This window comes from Leuciscus leuciscus (assembly GCF_965113295.1).
Source record: "Leuciscus leuciscus genome assembly, chromosome: 8".
Taxonomy (NCBI): domain Eukaryota; kingdom Metazoa; phylum Chordata; class Actinopteri; order Cypriniformes; family Leuciscidae; genus Leuciscus; species Leuciscus leuciscus.
Genome location: NC_138732.1, coordinates 5,017,234 through 5,032,582, shown reverse-complemented (window position 1 = coordinate 5,032,582; position 15,349 = coordinate 5,017,234). Strand labels below are relative to the sequence as shown.

The following is a 15,349-nucleotide window of genomic DNA, read 5'->3' as shown; positions in this document are numbered from 1 at the left end:
ACTGTAGTAGATTGAGTGCAACAGGTTTTATACCAAAGTTTCGATCATGCTGATCATTTAGAGGTCTTGGATATTTTCATATCAGATATGACACAGTAGGCTTGACAGGGTTAATGCTTTCTTTGCTCCTCTTCAGGGAATCTATTGTGTGAACGGCGTGAAGACCCGTGTGGAAAAGTTGTGCCAGGCGTTTGAGAACGGCAAAGAGCTGGTGGAGCTCTCGCAGGCGTCTCCACATGACATCAGCAACGTGTTAAAGCTCTACCTGAGACAGGTGAGTCACCTGACACGGGTCAACACAAATACAAGATCACACTTCCATTCTAAGAGTGTTTATTGGAAAGACGTTTCCTGTTCGTTTTGCACTGATTTGTGAGCGAAAATTATCATCTATAGCATCAAATGTGCTGAATGAAGTCCAATACTTGCTTCTTATTCATGTTGGGGCTCTGATTCCAAAAAAAGAGCATTTTTTCCTCTTAAAAAAAATTAAAAGATACTTTAAATGGCAGCAAGTCACTGTTAATGAGTGAGTCATTGAGTTTCAATTGATTCAATTCAGGAACTAAGCTTAATGAGTGAGTCATTGAATCATTCATTCAACCGATTCGTTCATTCAGTTATGAAACACCGCCGTGTTTCGCTCAGAGACACTTTGTTCAGAACTATCTTTACTGGTGGAATTGAACAAAAACAGGCTGTTTTGTGTCTAAAATGCAAGTCACTTAATATTAACTTCTTGTTTATTGAACTGTTGTATAAAATCAAAATCACATTTGTGATCGTGCTTATATTTGGAGGAAAAACAGCACCCTTCGTGGGATATTGATAACTATATTAAATTATATGAATATAAAAGACATACAGAGGTATTTTTGCCCCCTTTTCTTTAATTTTGAGGGCATTATAATTGTATTTAAATACACTAAATCACATAGTGTATGCGTGTGCTCTCTAGATATGTTTAAACATCGTTAAAACAACAATTACGATATTATTTTAGACGATATATTCACACACCCCAATATAAATTAGGGCTGCACGATTTGGGGAAAATGTCATATTGCGATAATAGAGGTCAATATTGCGATTGCGATATGCGATATAATAAACAAATGGTTTCATGAGTCAACTTGCTTGGTTCTCAAGGAAAATAAATGCACACACAGATTAGTGATAATCTGACTAAAGAAAAAAGTTATTTAGTCAAGTGAGTGTTTTTCTCTGTTCCCTTTGTTCATTGATTAACTTTAGCGACAGATATAATTTGTGGCTACTGTGTACTGTCCCTTTAAAGGAACACTCCACCGTTTTTTGAAATAGGGCTTATTCACTTTCTTTCCTACATTTAGATAGGTGGGCAAATGCATTTTTGTCTCAGTGCATGCATTGTTTTAGTTTGACAGGGTCGGCGCTAGCTTAGCTTAGCACAATAAATGGAATCCTTTGTTGCCAGCTAGCATGTCCTGAGTAAAAGTGATATAAAAAAATTTAAAAACCCACCTAATTACTTCTTGTGGCCTGCGTATTCACAACAAGTACAAACAGTGATGCAGATTAACACTAGGCGATTTCCTAGGCAGATATTGACTTATATATTAAGGACTATATTAGGGGGAAGCACAGGCGAAGCACTGCTACTTGGGCGTGATATCTCTGCGCCCAAGTAGCAGTGCTTCGCCTGTGCTTCCCCCTAATATAGTCCCAAGTCAAAATCTGCATAGGAAATCGTCTAGTGTTAATCTGCATCGCTATTTGTACTTGTTGTGAATACGCAGGCCACAAGAAGTAATTAGGTGGGTTTTTAAAAAATTTTTTATCACTTTTACTCAGGACATGCTAGCTGGCAACAAAGGATTCCATTCATTATGCTAAGCTAAGCTAGCGCCGACCCTGTCAAACTAAAACAATGCATGCACTGAGACAAAAATGCATTTGCCCACCTATCTAAATGTAGGAAAGAAGGTGAATAAGCCCTATTTCAAAAAACGGTGGAGTGTTCCTTTAAGACCAGCCACTGCTGACAGAGACGTGGATCTCACATGCGCCTCATTCTCTCACGAGTCACAACTCTTCACGTTCATCATAAGACTACTCTTATGTTATGAAGATACTCCACAAAAAGACATTTTGGCATAATTGTGTGTGTTATTGTTCGTTCAAGCTCGAAAGAGAACTTGATACTGGCGCACGTCTATCTGTGGGTCGTGTGTGTGTGTGTGTGTGTGTCAGGAGGACATTCACTGACAGCGCGTTCTTTTTTTGTCTTATCGCGCATGAATGGTTTAAAAGCATTTGCATGAATAAGAGGCGGGATCATGTAACACTAGCCAAAGGATGCCAAAAATGTACAGATGCTGCGTTAATTGCGTTAACAGCGCTAATTTGTTTATTTAATATAAAATCGCAGCATTTTGCGTCATATAATCGCGTAGGCTTGACATCGCGATTGCGATATGATTAATCGTGCAGCACTAATATAAATATATATACACATATATATATAATTTGAAAAGATTTTGGTAATATTAGGCCTTTTTTGGTGAATGAGCAGATTATTTTTATTTTTTTTCAAGATGCAGAGTTGTGTAGTAATTGACAAAATGACATAGATCCTGTTCAGTGACATTAAGATGAAAGTGTTCCTAGTAATAGACCAGCGTTGTGTGACACTGTGTCATAACCAGATGCGATGCGATAAGATTCCAGCGACAAGTAATGCGTCTGTCCACACTAGACGCGACGTGACTGCGAGATGCGCAAAAAAATTATGATAATAATAATAATTGTAATTAATTTAATAATTCAGTAATGGAAAAAAATATTTTAAAATGAATTCCTAATTAATATTTTATAACTTCTGAATATATAGTGTATTTATGTTTTAATATATTAATGATTTAAGTTTAATAATTTAATAGTTTATTATAAAATTTTATTTTTTTTATACTTTAATAATATAGTCATATGTAATAATTTAAGTCATACGAGTTCAAAAGACAAATACGTTTATAAACAAGGCATGCAAAATAATTTGGTAGTTGAAAAACAACATGAACTATTATTTTTAAAAATCAATCAAAACCCACAGCCAATCAGAACAGTATGTGGGCGGAGTCAGCCAATCAGAACAGCATGTGGGCGGAGTCTCACAGCACTCGCAAGAAAATGGATAAGTAGCTACATAATCAAATTCACAAATATTACACCATTTAAACATTATTAAAAATACATAGGCTACTGAGTTACTAAAACAATCTTTGTCAAAGAATACACTTGTTTGTTCACAGTTTGAACGTTCTTGTTTCCATTTGTTTAATTTCAAGATCTGAGGTGAATTATCCATTGTTGCTTTTACAGCCTCAAAGCTGGAGCACTAAATGATATTCAAAGTCACATTACACGCTTTTAACATTAAATAAAGCACATAAACACGACCTGAGATTATCATCGCCACACTTTGTGTTTGTTGTTCCAGCGCGACAGAAAAATAGAAACCGTTTCTAAAATACAATCGTCGCCGTCGCGGCTGGTTAGGACACACACTCTGATCAACATGGAAAAGAGGCTTTTATCGCGTGTAGTTAGCACACAGTGTTATGTTCACGGTCTCTGTCTCCTCCTCAGCTGCCGGAGCCCATCATGCCCTTCCGTCAGTATAATGATCTGATGGGACTGGCGAAGGAGAGCCTGAGCTCGGACGGCTCAGAGGCCGGCGAGGGCGTGAAAAGCCCAGAGCTGGTGGATCGTGGGTCAGAAACAGAGCCGGAGGTGCAGACATTAGTGCAGAAACTCAGAGAGCTGCTCAAGCGGCTGCCACACACTAACATCTCCACGCTGAAGTACATCGTCCGACACCTGCGCAGGTGAGCTTCTGCACACTCAGACCTGAGAAACACACGCCTGGTGAGATTATTAGACATGTCAATGCCATATTCAATTATGTATAATATTTTTAAAAAACTCTAAATACTGACACTTTGCTCTGAACTGTACAAAAACTATGATAACTATTAGTTTTGAAATGTATCATAAAATATATTGATCTTCATGATTATAGAAAGACTGGAACTTTACAAAATCATAAAGGTATACTTTATTTCTTCCTGCTCAGCTACTGTTCGGACGCTCTTGCTTACTGCTCCGCGTTTTGCTCTATCGCTTTTACATTTTATCTCCTATTTTTTCTATATTTTATTTCCTTTATTTTATTTCCTTTTATCACCTAATTTTAACTTCAGCAAATCAGCACAGTGCTCATACGACAAAGTTTGGATTACTACAAAAACTGAGAATTCTTTTACCCGACCAGCTTACATACCGGGAAAGGAAAACACAACTGCCTACAAGGATAAGAGAAAATGCCTCTTCTGGAATCTACTTGCTGCACTAACTGCCACAGACTTTTACAAAGGATTGCAGTTCTTGAAACAAAGTTATTTACGGGACCACCAAACCAGACGGAACACACAACAGAGCTTCGTCATGGACGCCCTCAGCATATAGCCGGTGAGTCCCATGAAACTAGTGCTCCTCGACAGGTAGAGAAACAAGCCGATCGACTTACGAATCGATGGCACAAACAGGGAGCGAGACCCAAAGGCACTCGAGACATCAGATTGTCACGAGCCTCACATATTACCGCAGTAGCATCCTCTACCCCAGATACAGCTCTGACAAAGACTGCAAACACTGGTCTCCCACCAACACCTATACATCTTGAGAACAGATTTGAAGTACTAATGAATGTAAATGAGGAACCCCCAAACGTGATGAATGTGATCGAACACAGACTGTATCAGCCAGTAGCTAACACTGATGCTAACTGGCGCTCAAGGTCGAGCAGACAGCGGCACTCAGCTCAGAGCACAGCCGAGCCCAGGACTCTGATAGTGGGGGACTCCATAATCAGAAATATTAGCACCAGGGATACAACTACGTGCTGCCTTCCACAAGCAACAACTTCTGATATAAACAGGGAACTTCAGAACATTCTGATGAAACATAAGACTGCTAATCGACTCATCATACATGTGGGGAAGAATGATATTCATAAAGAGCAGTCAGAACTCCTTAAGAAGGATTTCAATAAACTTTTTGAAACACTTAAAAGACTGAAAGTTCAAACATTCATCAGTGGACCACTCCCAGCAAGAGGAACAAACAGGTTTTCACGGTTGCTTGGGCTAAATACATGGCTGCAAAAAACCTGCAATATAAAAGCAGTGAACTTCATTGACAATTTCAATCTTTTCTGGAGTCAACGACAACTGTTTCATCGGGATGGCCATCACCCAAACAAACTTGGTTCAAGAGTGTTAAAGGACAATTTCGACTTCTCCCTAAATCATCCTTCTGCGGTTTGTGCCAATCCACTCAATCTGAACGGCACACACACACCTGGACACAGTATGAATGACCACGGGACTTCACTTCAGCAGCAAAATGGACATGATAACACCACTCCGCCACAACAACCTCTGCTCACGGACACAATCTCAGCTGAGCCCTGCACACAGAGCTCACCACAGACAGCCATATCAGAACTGCTTGAAGATTCAGCACCCAAGGACGACTTCCTGGAAAACAGCCAGGGAAGCCAGGACAGCATATTACAGCCTCCTATAACACCAGAGCAACAGCCCCTTTCACCAGACACTTTCTCCCTCTCCCCTGCAACGCCACTACTGTGCTTCTCACAGAAAATGGAAGAACTGGTGCATGCTGGAACCAGACTATCCCACTCTTTTGCTGCAAGCCCCCAGATACCAACTAAAAAAAGACAGGCACCACTACCACCAAAGCCTGCGGGCCCAGCTCACCCTCCCCCTCCTCCTGTGAGAGCTCTTCGGCCTCTGCCACAACGCCAGGGCCCACACCCTCCTCCATCTGCTTGAGGTGAACCAAAAACAACTGATACCAGCTCTCAGTGATATGTGTCGGGTCCCCGTTTTGATAACAGTAACTTTCTCAAATGTTTACAAAACAAGCGGGAACCCAGTGTGCCTGTATCTTTCTCTATTGCTGTTCTATTACATGATAGAAAGTCTAAGGCCTTCAATAGCCGTACAGCAAACCTAACTAATCTGGTGCCTATTACACGTCAAACTAATATTGCTGTGGGGAAAAGTAAGTCTGTTAAGTTAGCTCTTTTAAACATTCGCTCACTTAAAAATAAATCACTTCTAGTCAACGACTTAATAACCACAAACAACCTGGATTTTATGCTTCTAAATGAAACCTGGCTAGAAGACAGCTGCAGTGCAACAATCCTCAATGAAACATCCCCTCCTAACTTTACTTTTATGAGTGTCTGCAGAGCTGTTAAGAGAGGTGGGGGTCTAGCTGCTCTTTTTAAAGATATCTATCAATGTAAGCAAATATCATTTGGGAATTACCTGTCTTTCGAATATCTGGGTATTGTGTTAAAAGGTGCTCCACGCATTTTACTTTTCATTATTTACAGGCCTCCAAAATACTCTCCAGCCTTTGCTGAGGACTTTACAGAACTGTTATCAACAATTACCTCAGAGTTTGACTGTTTTGCCATTGCTGGAGATTTTAACATCCATATAGATAATGCAGAAAACAATATGGCAAAAGAAATCAAAACTGTTTTAAAAACTTTTGATCTGACTCAGCATGTACATGGACCCACACACAATCATGGACACACTCTAGATTTACTTATCAGTAAGGGTCTAAACATTTCATCGATTGTTATTAAGGATGTAGCACTGTCTGATCATTTCTGTATTTTCTTTGATATATTGATCTCTCCTGCCACTGAAGCTAGATCTGTGTCTGTCAAGAAGAGATGCTTAAATGAGAACACTAGTGTACTATTTATGAAGGCTATATCTTTAACACCAAGCATATCTGCTGACTCTGTTGATTTTCTCCTTGATTCTTTTAACTCAAAAGTTAAAGGTGTAATTGATGATATTGCTCCTGTTAAAGTCAGGAAGAAGAGTGGCAGACAAAAGGCACCTTGGAGAAACTCAACAGCAGTGCAAAATATGAAAAGACAATGCAGAAAAGCAGAGCGCATGTGGCGGAAGACAAAACTTGTAGTCCATTATAACATCTACAAAGACAGCCTTCATGCTTTCAATATGGAACTAGGCAAAGCTAGACAGACTTTCTTCTCAAATATTATAAACAGTAATTTAAACAACACACGCACTCTTTTTGCTACTGTAGAGAGACTGACAAACCCCCCAAGCCAGATTCCCAGTGAAATGCTCTCAGACAGCAAGTGCCGTGAGTTTGCTTCTTTCTTCTCTGAGAAAATCAATAATATCAGAAAGGTGATCAGCACATCCTTGACTTGCGCTGGGGTCAGACAGATCAAACCACCTGAGAAAGTAGTTACTATGTCTGATTTCAAAGAAATTGATGGCAAAATTTTGGAAGAAACCGTACAGTACCTTAAAACATCAACATGCGCTCTTGACACACTTCCCACATCTTTTTTCAAAAGTGTGTTAAACAGTTTAGAAGCAGATCTTCTAGAAGTGGTAAATGCTTCACTTCTCTCTGGGAGTTTTCCAAACTCCCTAAAAACTGCAGTTGTCAAGCCCCTCCTGAAAAAGAGCAATCTGGATAAGACCATATTAAGCAACTATAGACCAATCTCAAATCTTCCTTTCATAGGTAAGATCATTGAAAAAGTTATCTTCAATCAGCTGAACAAATTCTTATGCTCGAATGGATACTTTGACATTTTTCAATCTGGTTTCCGACCGCACCACAGCACAGAGACAGCGCTCATAAAGATAATAAACGATATTCGCTTAAATACTGACTCAGGCAAATTATCAGTGCTGGTACTACTCGACCTCAGTGCTGCATTTGACACTGTCGATCACAACATACTTCTGGACAGGCTGGAAAACTGGGTGGGGCTTTCTGGGATAGTCCTAAAATGGTTCAGGTCATACTTAGATGGGAGAGGTTATTATGTGAGTATAGGAGACCATAAGTCTGAGTGGACATCCATGACATGCGGAGTCCCTCAAGGCTCAATTCTTGCGCCACTCCTGTTCAACCTGTATATGCTCCCAATGAGCCAAATAATGAGAAAGAACCAAATTGCTTACCACAGCTATGCAGACGACACACAGCTCTACTTAGCCCTATCGCCTAACGATTACAGCCCCATTGACTCCCTGTGCCAATGCATTGATGAAGTCAACAGTTGGATGTGTCAAAACTTTCTTCAGTTAAACAAAGACAAAACTGAAGTCATTGCGTTTGGAAACAAAGATGAAGTTCTCAAGGTGAACGCATACCTTCACTCTAGGGGTCAAACAACCAAAAATCAAGTCAGGAATCTTGGTGTGACACTAGAGTCAGAGCTTAGTTTCAGTAGTCATGTCAAAGCAATAACTAAATCAGCATACTATCATCTGAAAAATATTGCAAGAATTAGATGCTTTGTTTCCAGACAAGACTTAGAGAAACTTGTGCATGCTTTCATCACCAGCAGGGTGGATTATTGTAATGGACTCCTCACTGGCCTTCCCAAAAAGACCATAAGACAGTTGCAGCTCATACAGAACGCTGCCGCCAGGATTCTGAGCAGAACCAGAAAATATGAACATATCACACCAGTCCTCAGGTCTTTACACTGGCTCCCAGTTAAACTTAGGATTGATTTTAAAGTATTATTACTGGTATATAAATCATTCAATGGCCTAGGACCTCAATACATTGCAGATATGCTCACTGAATATAAACCCAACAGATCACTCAGATCATTAGGATCATATCAGCTTGAAATACCAAGGGTTCACTCTAAACATGGTGAGTCTGCTTTTAGCTATTATGCCAGCCGCAGCTGGAACCAGCTTCCAGAAGAGATCAGATGTGCTCCTACAGTGGTCACATTCAAATCCAGACTCAAAACACTTCTGTTTAGCTGTGCATTTACTGAATGAGCACTGTGCCAATGTTCGTCCGACTGTTTGTACTGTATTTTTCTAAACTGTTTTAATTATTCTTATTTCTTTTTATTATTTTAATCTCTTCTATGTAAAGCACTTTGAATTGCCATTGTGTATGAAATGTGCTATATAAATAAACTTGCCTTGCCTTGCCTTGCCTTATTTAATAAGGATATTGATGATAATAATAATAATTGTAATTAATTTAATAATTCAATAATGAAAAATAAAATGTAAGAAAATGGCTAATTAATATTTTATAACTTCTTAATATATAGTGTATTTAAGTTTTAATATATTAATAATTTAATAGTAATTATTATAAAATGTAATTTTAAATGTTTTTATATTTTAATAATATAGTCAAATATATAATAATTTAAGTCATATGAGTTCAGAACACAAATACATTTATAAACAAGACATGCTAAATAATTTGGTAGTTGAAAAACAACATGAACTATTATTCTTTTTGTACATTTTCATATATGAGAGCATGTATTTTAGGTCCTGTAACTGGTCACCATTTTAACTGTATGAATATGAGAAAAATAAAAGTTGTTTAATAGTCACTTTTTGAAATATCAAGTTCGCAAAACGTTCTCTATCTCGCAAAACTATCTCGTTTTATAGATTTGTCATAACTGTGCTGGTAATATGAAACATCACTGTATAATGCTAATGTTGTTTTTTCTTTCTCTCTCTCTCTCTCTCTCTCTCTCTCTCTCTCTCTCTCTCTCTCTTACTCTGTCTCTAACTCTCTCACTCTGTCTCTCACTCACTCTCTCTCTCTCACTCTGTCTCTAACTCTCTCTCTCTCTCTCTGTCTCTAACTCTCTCACTCTCTCTCTCACTCTGTCTCTAACTCTCTCACTCTGTCTCTCACTCTCTTTCTCTCACTCACTCACTGTCTCTCACTCACTCTCTCTTTCTCTCTCTCACTCTCTCTCTCTCTCTCTCTCTCTCACTCTATGTCTCTCACTCTCTCTCACTCACTCTGTCTCTCACTATCTCACTCTTTCTCTCACTCACTCACTCACTCACTCACTCACTCACTCACTCACTCTCTCTTTCTCTCTCTCTCTCACACTCACTCTCTCACTGTCTGTCTCTCTCTCACTCACTCACTCTCTCTCTTTCTCTCACTGTCTCTCTCTCTCACTCTCTCTCACTCTCTCTCGCTCTCTCGCTCTCTCTCTCTCTCTCTCTCTCTCTCTCTCTCAGAGTGTCTGAGTTGGAGCAAGATAATAAAATGAGCGCTAGTAATTTAGGCATCGTGTTCGGGCCGACCCTGATGAGACCCAAACCCACCGGCGCCACGGTGTCGCTCTCATCTCTGGTGGATTACCCTCATCAGGCTCGCATCGTAGAGGCTCTGATCGTCTTCCAGCAGAGCATCTTCATCTCTTCCTCAGTCTCCTCTCCAGCACAGAGCCAGGTCTGCACACAGTCACATGATGTGATGAAGGACATGGGTTTATTCTGAGGTTCTGATGCACTTACTCATATTCTCCTCCACAGGACTGTGAGACTGGAACTCATGAAGAGACAAATAGAGCGGATCTGGAATGTGGTGAGAGAAACACATATATTAGAAATAATAAATATTAAATAAGTAATGTTTATTTTTAACATTTAAAATCTGAATATTATAAAATGTTTTGTGGTTGGGTTTTCAAATTAAGTGGAATTTATATTAAAAATGTATAAATATTTAAATAAAAACTTTCTTTATTATTTTAACTATATTTAATAAATATTGTAAAATGTTGCTTCAGATTTTGAACTAAGAGAATCTATGAAATAAATACAGTCACACATACAGTCTATATATGTGTACATAATATACATATATATGAATAAATAAATATTAAATAATATTATTTAACAATATTAAAGTTTTTTGAATTAAGCGAATTTGTGAAATAAACACACCATACAAATATATGCAAGCGTGTCTGTGTGTGTGTATATATATATATATTCATTATAATTATAAATTATTTTTAAGAATATTAAAGTATTAATATTGAAAAATGTTGCTTGTTTTTTTAATTAAGAGAATCTGAAATAAACATATATAGAAATATTAGAATGTTATTTTTACAAATTGTATTTAATATTTTTATTTTTAATATAAAATATTTTATATCTATAGGTTTGTAATGTTATTATTATAATTAGGATTTAGTAGTTTAGTTGTAAAATGCTCTTTTGTTGTTTTAATGCCTTTTTATCCTTTTATCCTTATGTTAAATGTTCATCATATTGCAGTTCAAATCACAATATTTGTTGAAAGATTCCCACTGTGACTTTATTTGTATTTTTTGATGAATTGTGCCGTGTTACTGTTGAACGAGTGTACCGTTCCCTCTTCAGGTCATTCGGTGGGTTCCTCAGGTTCTCAGGACTCAGACTCTGATGTGGAGGAGCAGGGCAGAGCGAGAGGACAGCGCCCTCCTCTGGTGAGTCAGGAGAGCGAGACCAGTACAGAAGAAGAGCAGACCAGTCCCAGAGTGAGCCTGGACCTGAGCGCACTCGTCCCGGAGACCATCCCGGAGCAGACCACCGGCACAGGGGAAAATGAGGAAACCGAGGGAAACGACTCCGAGCAGGTCTCAGATCAGTAAGACCAGGGAGGCGTTAGGAATTTAACCATCTCAACCGTTAGACCATTTGTATGTGTTAATTCCCAAAGTCAAACAATAGTCATATTAAAGGGTTAGTTCACCCATAAATTTAAATTAACCCATGATTTACTCACCCTGAAGTCATCCTAGGTGTGTATGACATTCTTCTTTCAGACGAACACAATCAGAGTTATATAAAAAAAATGTCCTGGCTCTTCCAAGCTTTATAATTGTAGTGAATGGGCATTATTATTATTTTTAAGTCCATAAAAGTGCATTTATTCATCATAAAAGTGTCCCAAACGGCTCAGAGGGGTTAATAAAGGCCTTCTGAAGTGAAGCGATGCGTTCTTGTAAGAAAAATGTCCATATTTAAAACGTTATCGACTAAAATAACCAGCTTCCGGCAGATGGCTGTACACATAGATTTCCGCCACAAGAGAAACACTTGAACTTGACGCACAACGTAATGATGAGCGCAGTTGCCCAGTGCTGTGTTTGAACCACGAGAGGCGTCAAAGCTTGTGCTACTCCTACATCTACATCACACATCGTCATCGTCAAGTGTTTCTCTTGTGGTGCAAGTCGACTTGTGTGTGGCTGTCTGCCGGAAGCTAGTTATTTTAGTCAATAACGTTTTAAATATGGATCTTTTTCTTACAAGAACGCATCGCTTCACTTCAGAAAGCCTTTATTAACCCCCGCAGAGCCATGTGGAGCACTTTAATCATGGATAGATGTGCTTTTATGATGATAGATGCACTTTTATGATGATAGATGCACTTTTATCATGGATAGATGCACTTATGGACTTCAAGAAAAATAATGCCCATTCACTCCCATTATAAAGCTTGGAAGAGCCAGGACATTTTTTTTATATAACTCTGATTGTGTTCGTCTGAAAGAAGAATGTCATACACACCTAGGATGACTTCAGGGTGAGCAAATCATGGGCTAATTTTCATTTTCGGGTGAACTATCCCTTTAAGAGGGTTTTGACTGAGAGGCAAACTGATACGACCTCAGACTGTAGAAGTGAGATCAGTGTAGTTTCAAATATTGGCTAATATAAACTGGATGTTTATAATAACGCGTCTCTTTATTCAATATCAAAATACACATGTGCACTATTCTGCATAAACCATAAAGAACTGGAATACAATCATTTCTGTCCTTCAGAAACAAACATATATATGCCATTATTATTTAATAATACAATTTCAAGGTGTGTAGATATTAAAAAGTCTCCACATATATTGTCATAGGAATATACAGGAACTCTTAACATTTGTATTTATTACAGTTTCATCTAAAGCACTGGAGCCTTTTCTTTGTTTATTGACAGAAGAGCGTAAGACGATGTTACGGTTGTGTTGAACTAACAGCCGCTGCTGGTCAGTGCTGGTTTTAATGCGTCACTGGTTTCTCTTTCAAACATATGCTTTATTTGTTATAGTGTGTATATTTCATTACTCATACAAGGATGGTTGTTCATCTGAACCATGTATTCAGACTAACCACATGACTTGACTGATAAATGCGTGAGTGGAAACCATTGTGTACATTCCCAAACTGTATATATTCAGAAGAAACGTTAAAATATTCACAACGCCATAATAAAACCTTTCATTAAACAAAAGGTGATTTATTTTTTTATTTGCAAAAACAAACAAGTTTTGGGGAAATTAAATTAATTGTCGTCCATCACAAGAATCGCCCATTATAAACCAAAAGATCATGACGACAATGAAAAGCCTTAAAGAAGAATCAAATCCTGATGGATCTTTACTGTACGAGTCTGTATGTGATGTATCGTCCCGCCGTCTCGCTGGGCCGGATGATCTTCACCACCTGTGACACGCACAACCACGTCTTTAATGGACATACAGACACCAGATATCATCTCACTAGTGTGTGCAGGACACTATAGGTCATTAATGTAAGGGAGGAGAGCACAATAAAGAAAACTGAGACATATTATACCCAAAAATACTTGTGACTACCAGTAACATTTATGAACATTTGGGACCAAAAATTCTTCAGACACTTTGAGCTGATCATGTTTTGCTGAAGTGTTTTGTCTTTAATTGCTAATGCTCTTTTTACACACAGACTGAACACAATGAAGCATTGCTTGGTGATTGGTTGAGCTAAACTGGTATTATCTAATTGTGTAGTTAAATTTAACAGCTGACAGATATTCAACATAATTCATGTGTGAGACAGTCTAACAGAAGGACGGACAAAACCAGTCAAATATCAACCGAGTTCTTGTCATTTTTATTACCATTTTCTAAACTATAGGGAATAAACTGTGATAATGTGAGAAAAGGTATGAATACACTTTGGTTTGACTAATACTTCAATACTATAATACTAAGTAAATTGCACAAAAGTCTTCAGATGAAGTGATTTTCTCTCCTGCCCTCGTTTCAGCCCCAAGTACCGTGCCACTGGATCACCAGGCTGAATTCTGGGTAACTGGCTCTCCTTGAGTTTACTAATGAGAGTCAAGAAAAGCTGTTCACAGGTGACGTCACAGAGAAGCCGAGCACTAATCAGTCTGTGTGTGTGTGTGTGTGTGTGTGTGTGTGTGTGTGTGTGTGTGTGTGTGTGTGTGTGTGTGTGTGTGTGTGTGTGTGTGTGTGTGTGTGTGTGTGTGTGTGTGTGTGTGTGTGTGTGTGTGTCAGTTGGATTTTTTTATGTTTTTGAAATAAGTCTCATGCGCTCCCCCAGCCTGCATTTATTTGATTAAAATATAGTAGCCTAGGCTATAAACTACAGTATTGTGATCTATTATTTTTATATTTTATAATATAATTGTAACGATCTCATAGCTTTATTTATGCAATTGTAAATACATGAATGCCAGATCTGATGCCGCTTTCTGTGTATGCACTGGAAAGATGGATTTTCCTTTAATGATTTAATTTGACTGGTGTTGCGTCCCAGGGCGTATGCATTTGTGTTTTATAATGTGTAAGTGTCACTCATTGATTTATTGAGTGTGTGTGCTGCCAATGGACCCAACGGCCTGCTGGGAGTTGTAGTTTTGTTGTATGTTTTGTCCAATTTCCTGTGCTCCTCCCTGTCCTCATCTAGGTGATGGGACCTACCAGCTGTTCCTCATCAATGGCAAGAGGATCCAGTATTCAAGCAGAGCCGGAGAGAGAGAGACTGGGAGAGAGTTCTTCTCCCAAGAGCCTGAGACTGTTGTGTTACCAGACTTGGAGTGTTGCTCTTGTTGGTGTATGTGAAGCTTAAATGTGTTGTTACGGCTGTAAGTGGCAGCTTTGATGTGTTAAGCTTAAACCGAGGTCAACTTAAATGTCTTGTGGCTGTAGTGTACAGCTTTGAATTGCTTGGCCATTGTTGAGTGTTGGAGCAGTAGGGAGTGGGTGCCATTTTTCTTTTCTCCTGTTTTTTTTTTTTTTTTTTTTTGTTAGTTAGGAAGTAAGGTAAGAGTTGTGTTGTTTATTGTTGTAGGTTAATTAGGTTGTCCTTCTACCGGCTAGTGATCTTTTGTTTGTTTTGGCTTTACCTGCTCCTGAAGAACACGCTTCATTTCTTTTTCTTTTGGAGCTGTTTGTTTAGAGGATTCTTTTTGCACTGTATTTATCACTTATTGTAAATAAATGTATTGGAAATCTTACTTTGTGTATTCTTGTGTGCTGGGACTCAGTATAGGTTGACTTTTCTTTGTCGCTGTTCATTTTTTGCTTTAAAGTGACTTTCCCTTTTGCCCCTAGAACATGAATTGGGAACATAACA

At 38.5% G+C, this 15,349-nt stretch overlaps 1 protein-coding gene across 2 annotated transcripts in view; it reads left to right on the top strand.

Moving 5' to 3' along the window:
* LOC309504074 (rho GTPase-activating protein 45-like) overlaps window positions 1–13,217 on the top strand; it is a 70,607-nt gene extending 57,390 nt beyond the window's left edge. For both annotated transcript variants that reach the window (XM_082177071.1, XM_082177070.1), the window contains 5 exons: window positions 137–274; window positions 3,628–3,866; window positions 10,173–10,386; window positions 10,470–10,521; window positions 11,328–13,217. In XM_082177071.1, coding sequence (XP_082033197.1) covers window positions 137–274; window positions 3,628–3,866; window positions 10,173–10,386; window positions 10,470–10,521; window positions 11,328–11,578 — 894 coding nt within the window. In that variant the 3' untranslated portion in view covers window positions 11,579–13,217. The remainder of the gene's footprint in view (window positions 1–136; window positions 275–3,627; window positions 3,867–10,172; window positions 10,387–10,469; window positions 10,522–11,327) is intronic.
* The last annotated feature ends 2,132 nt before the right edge of the window (window positions 13,218–15,349 follow it).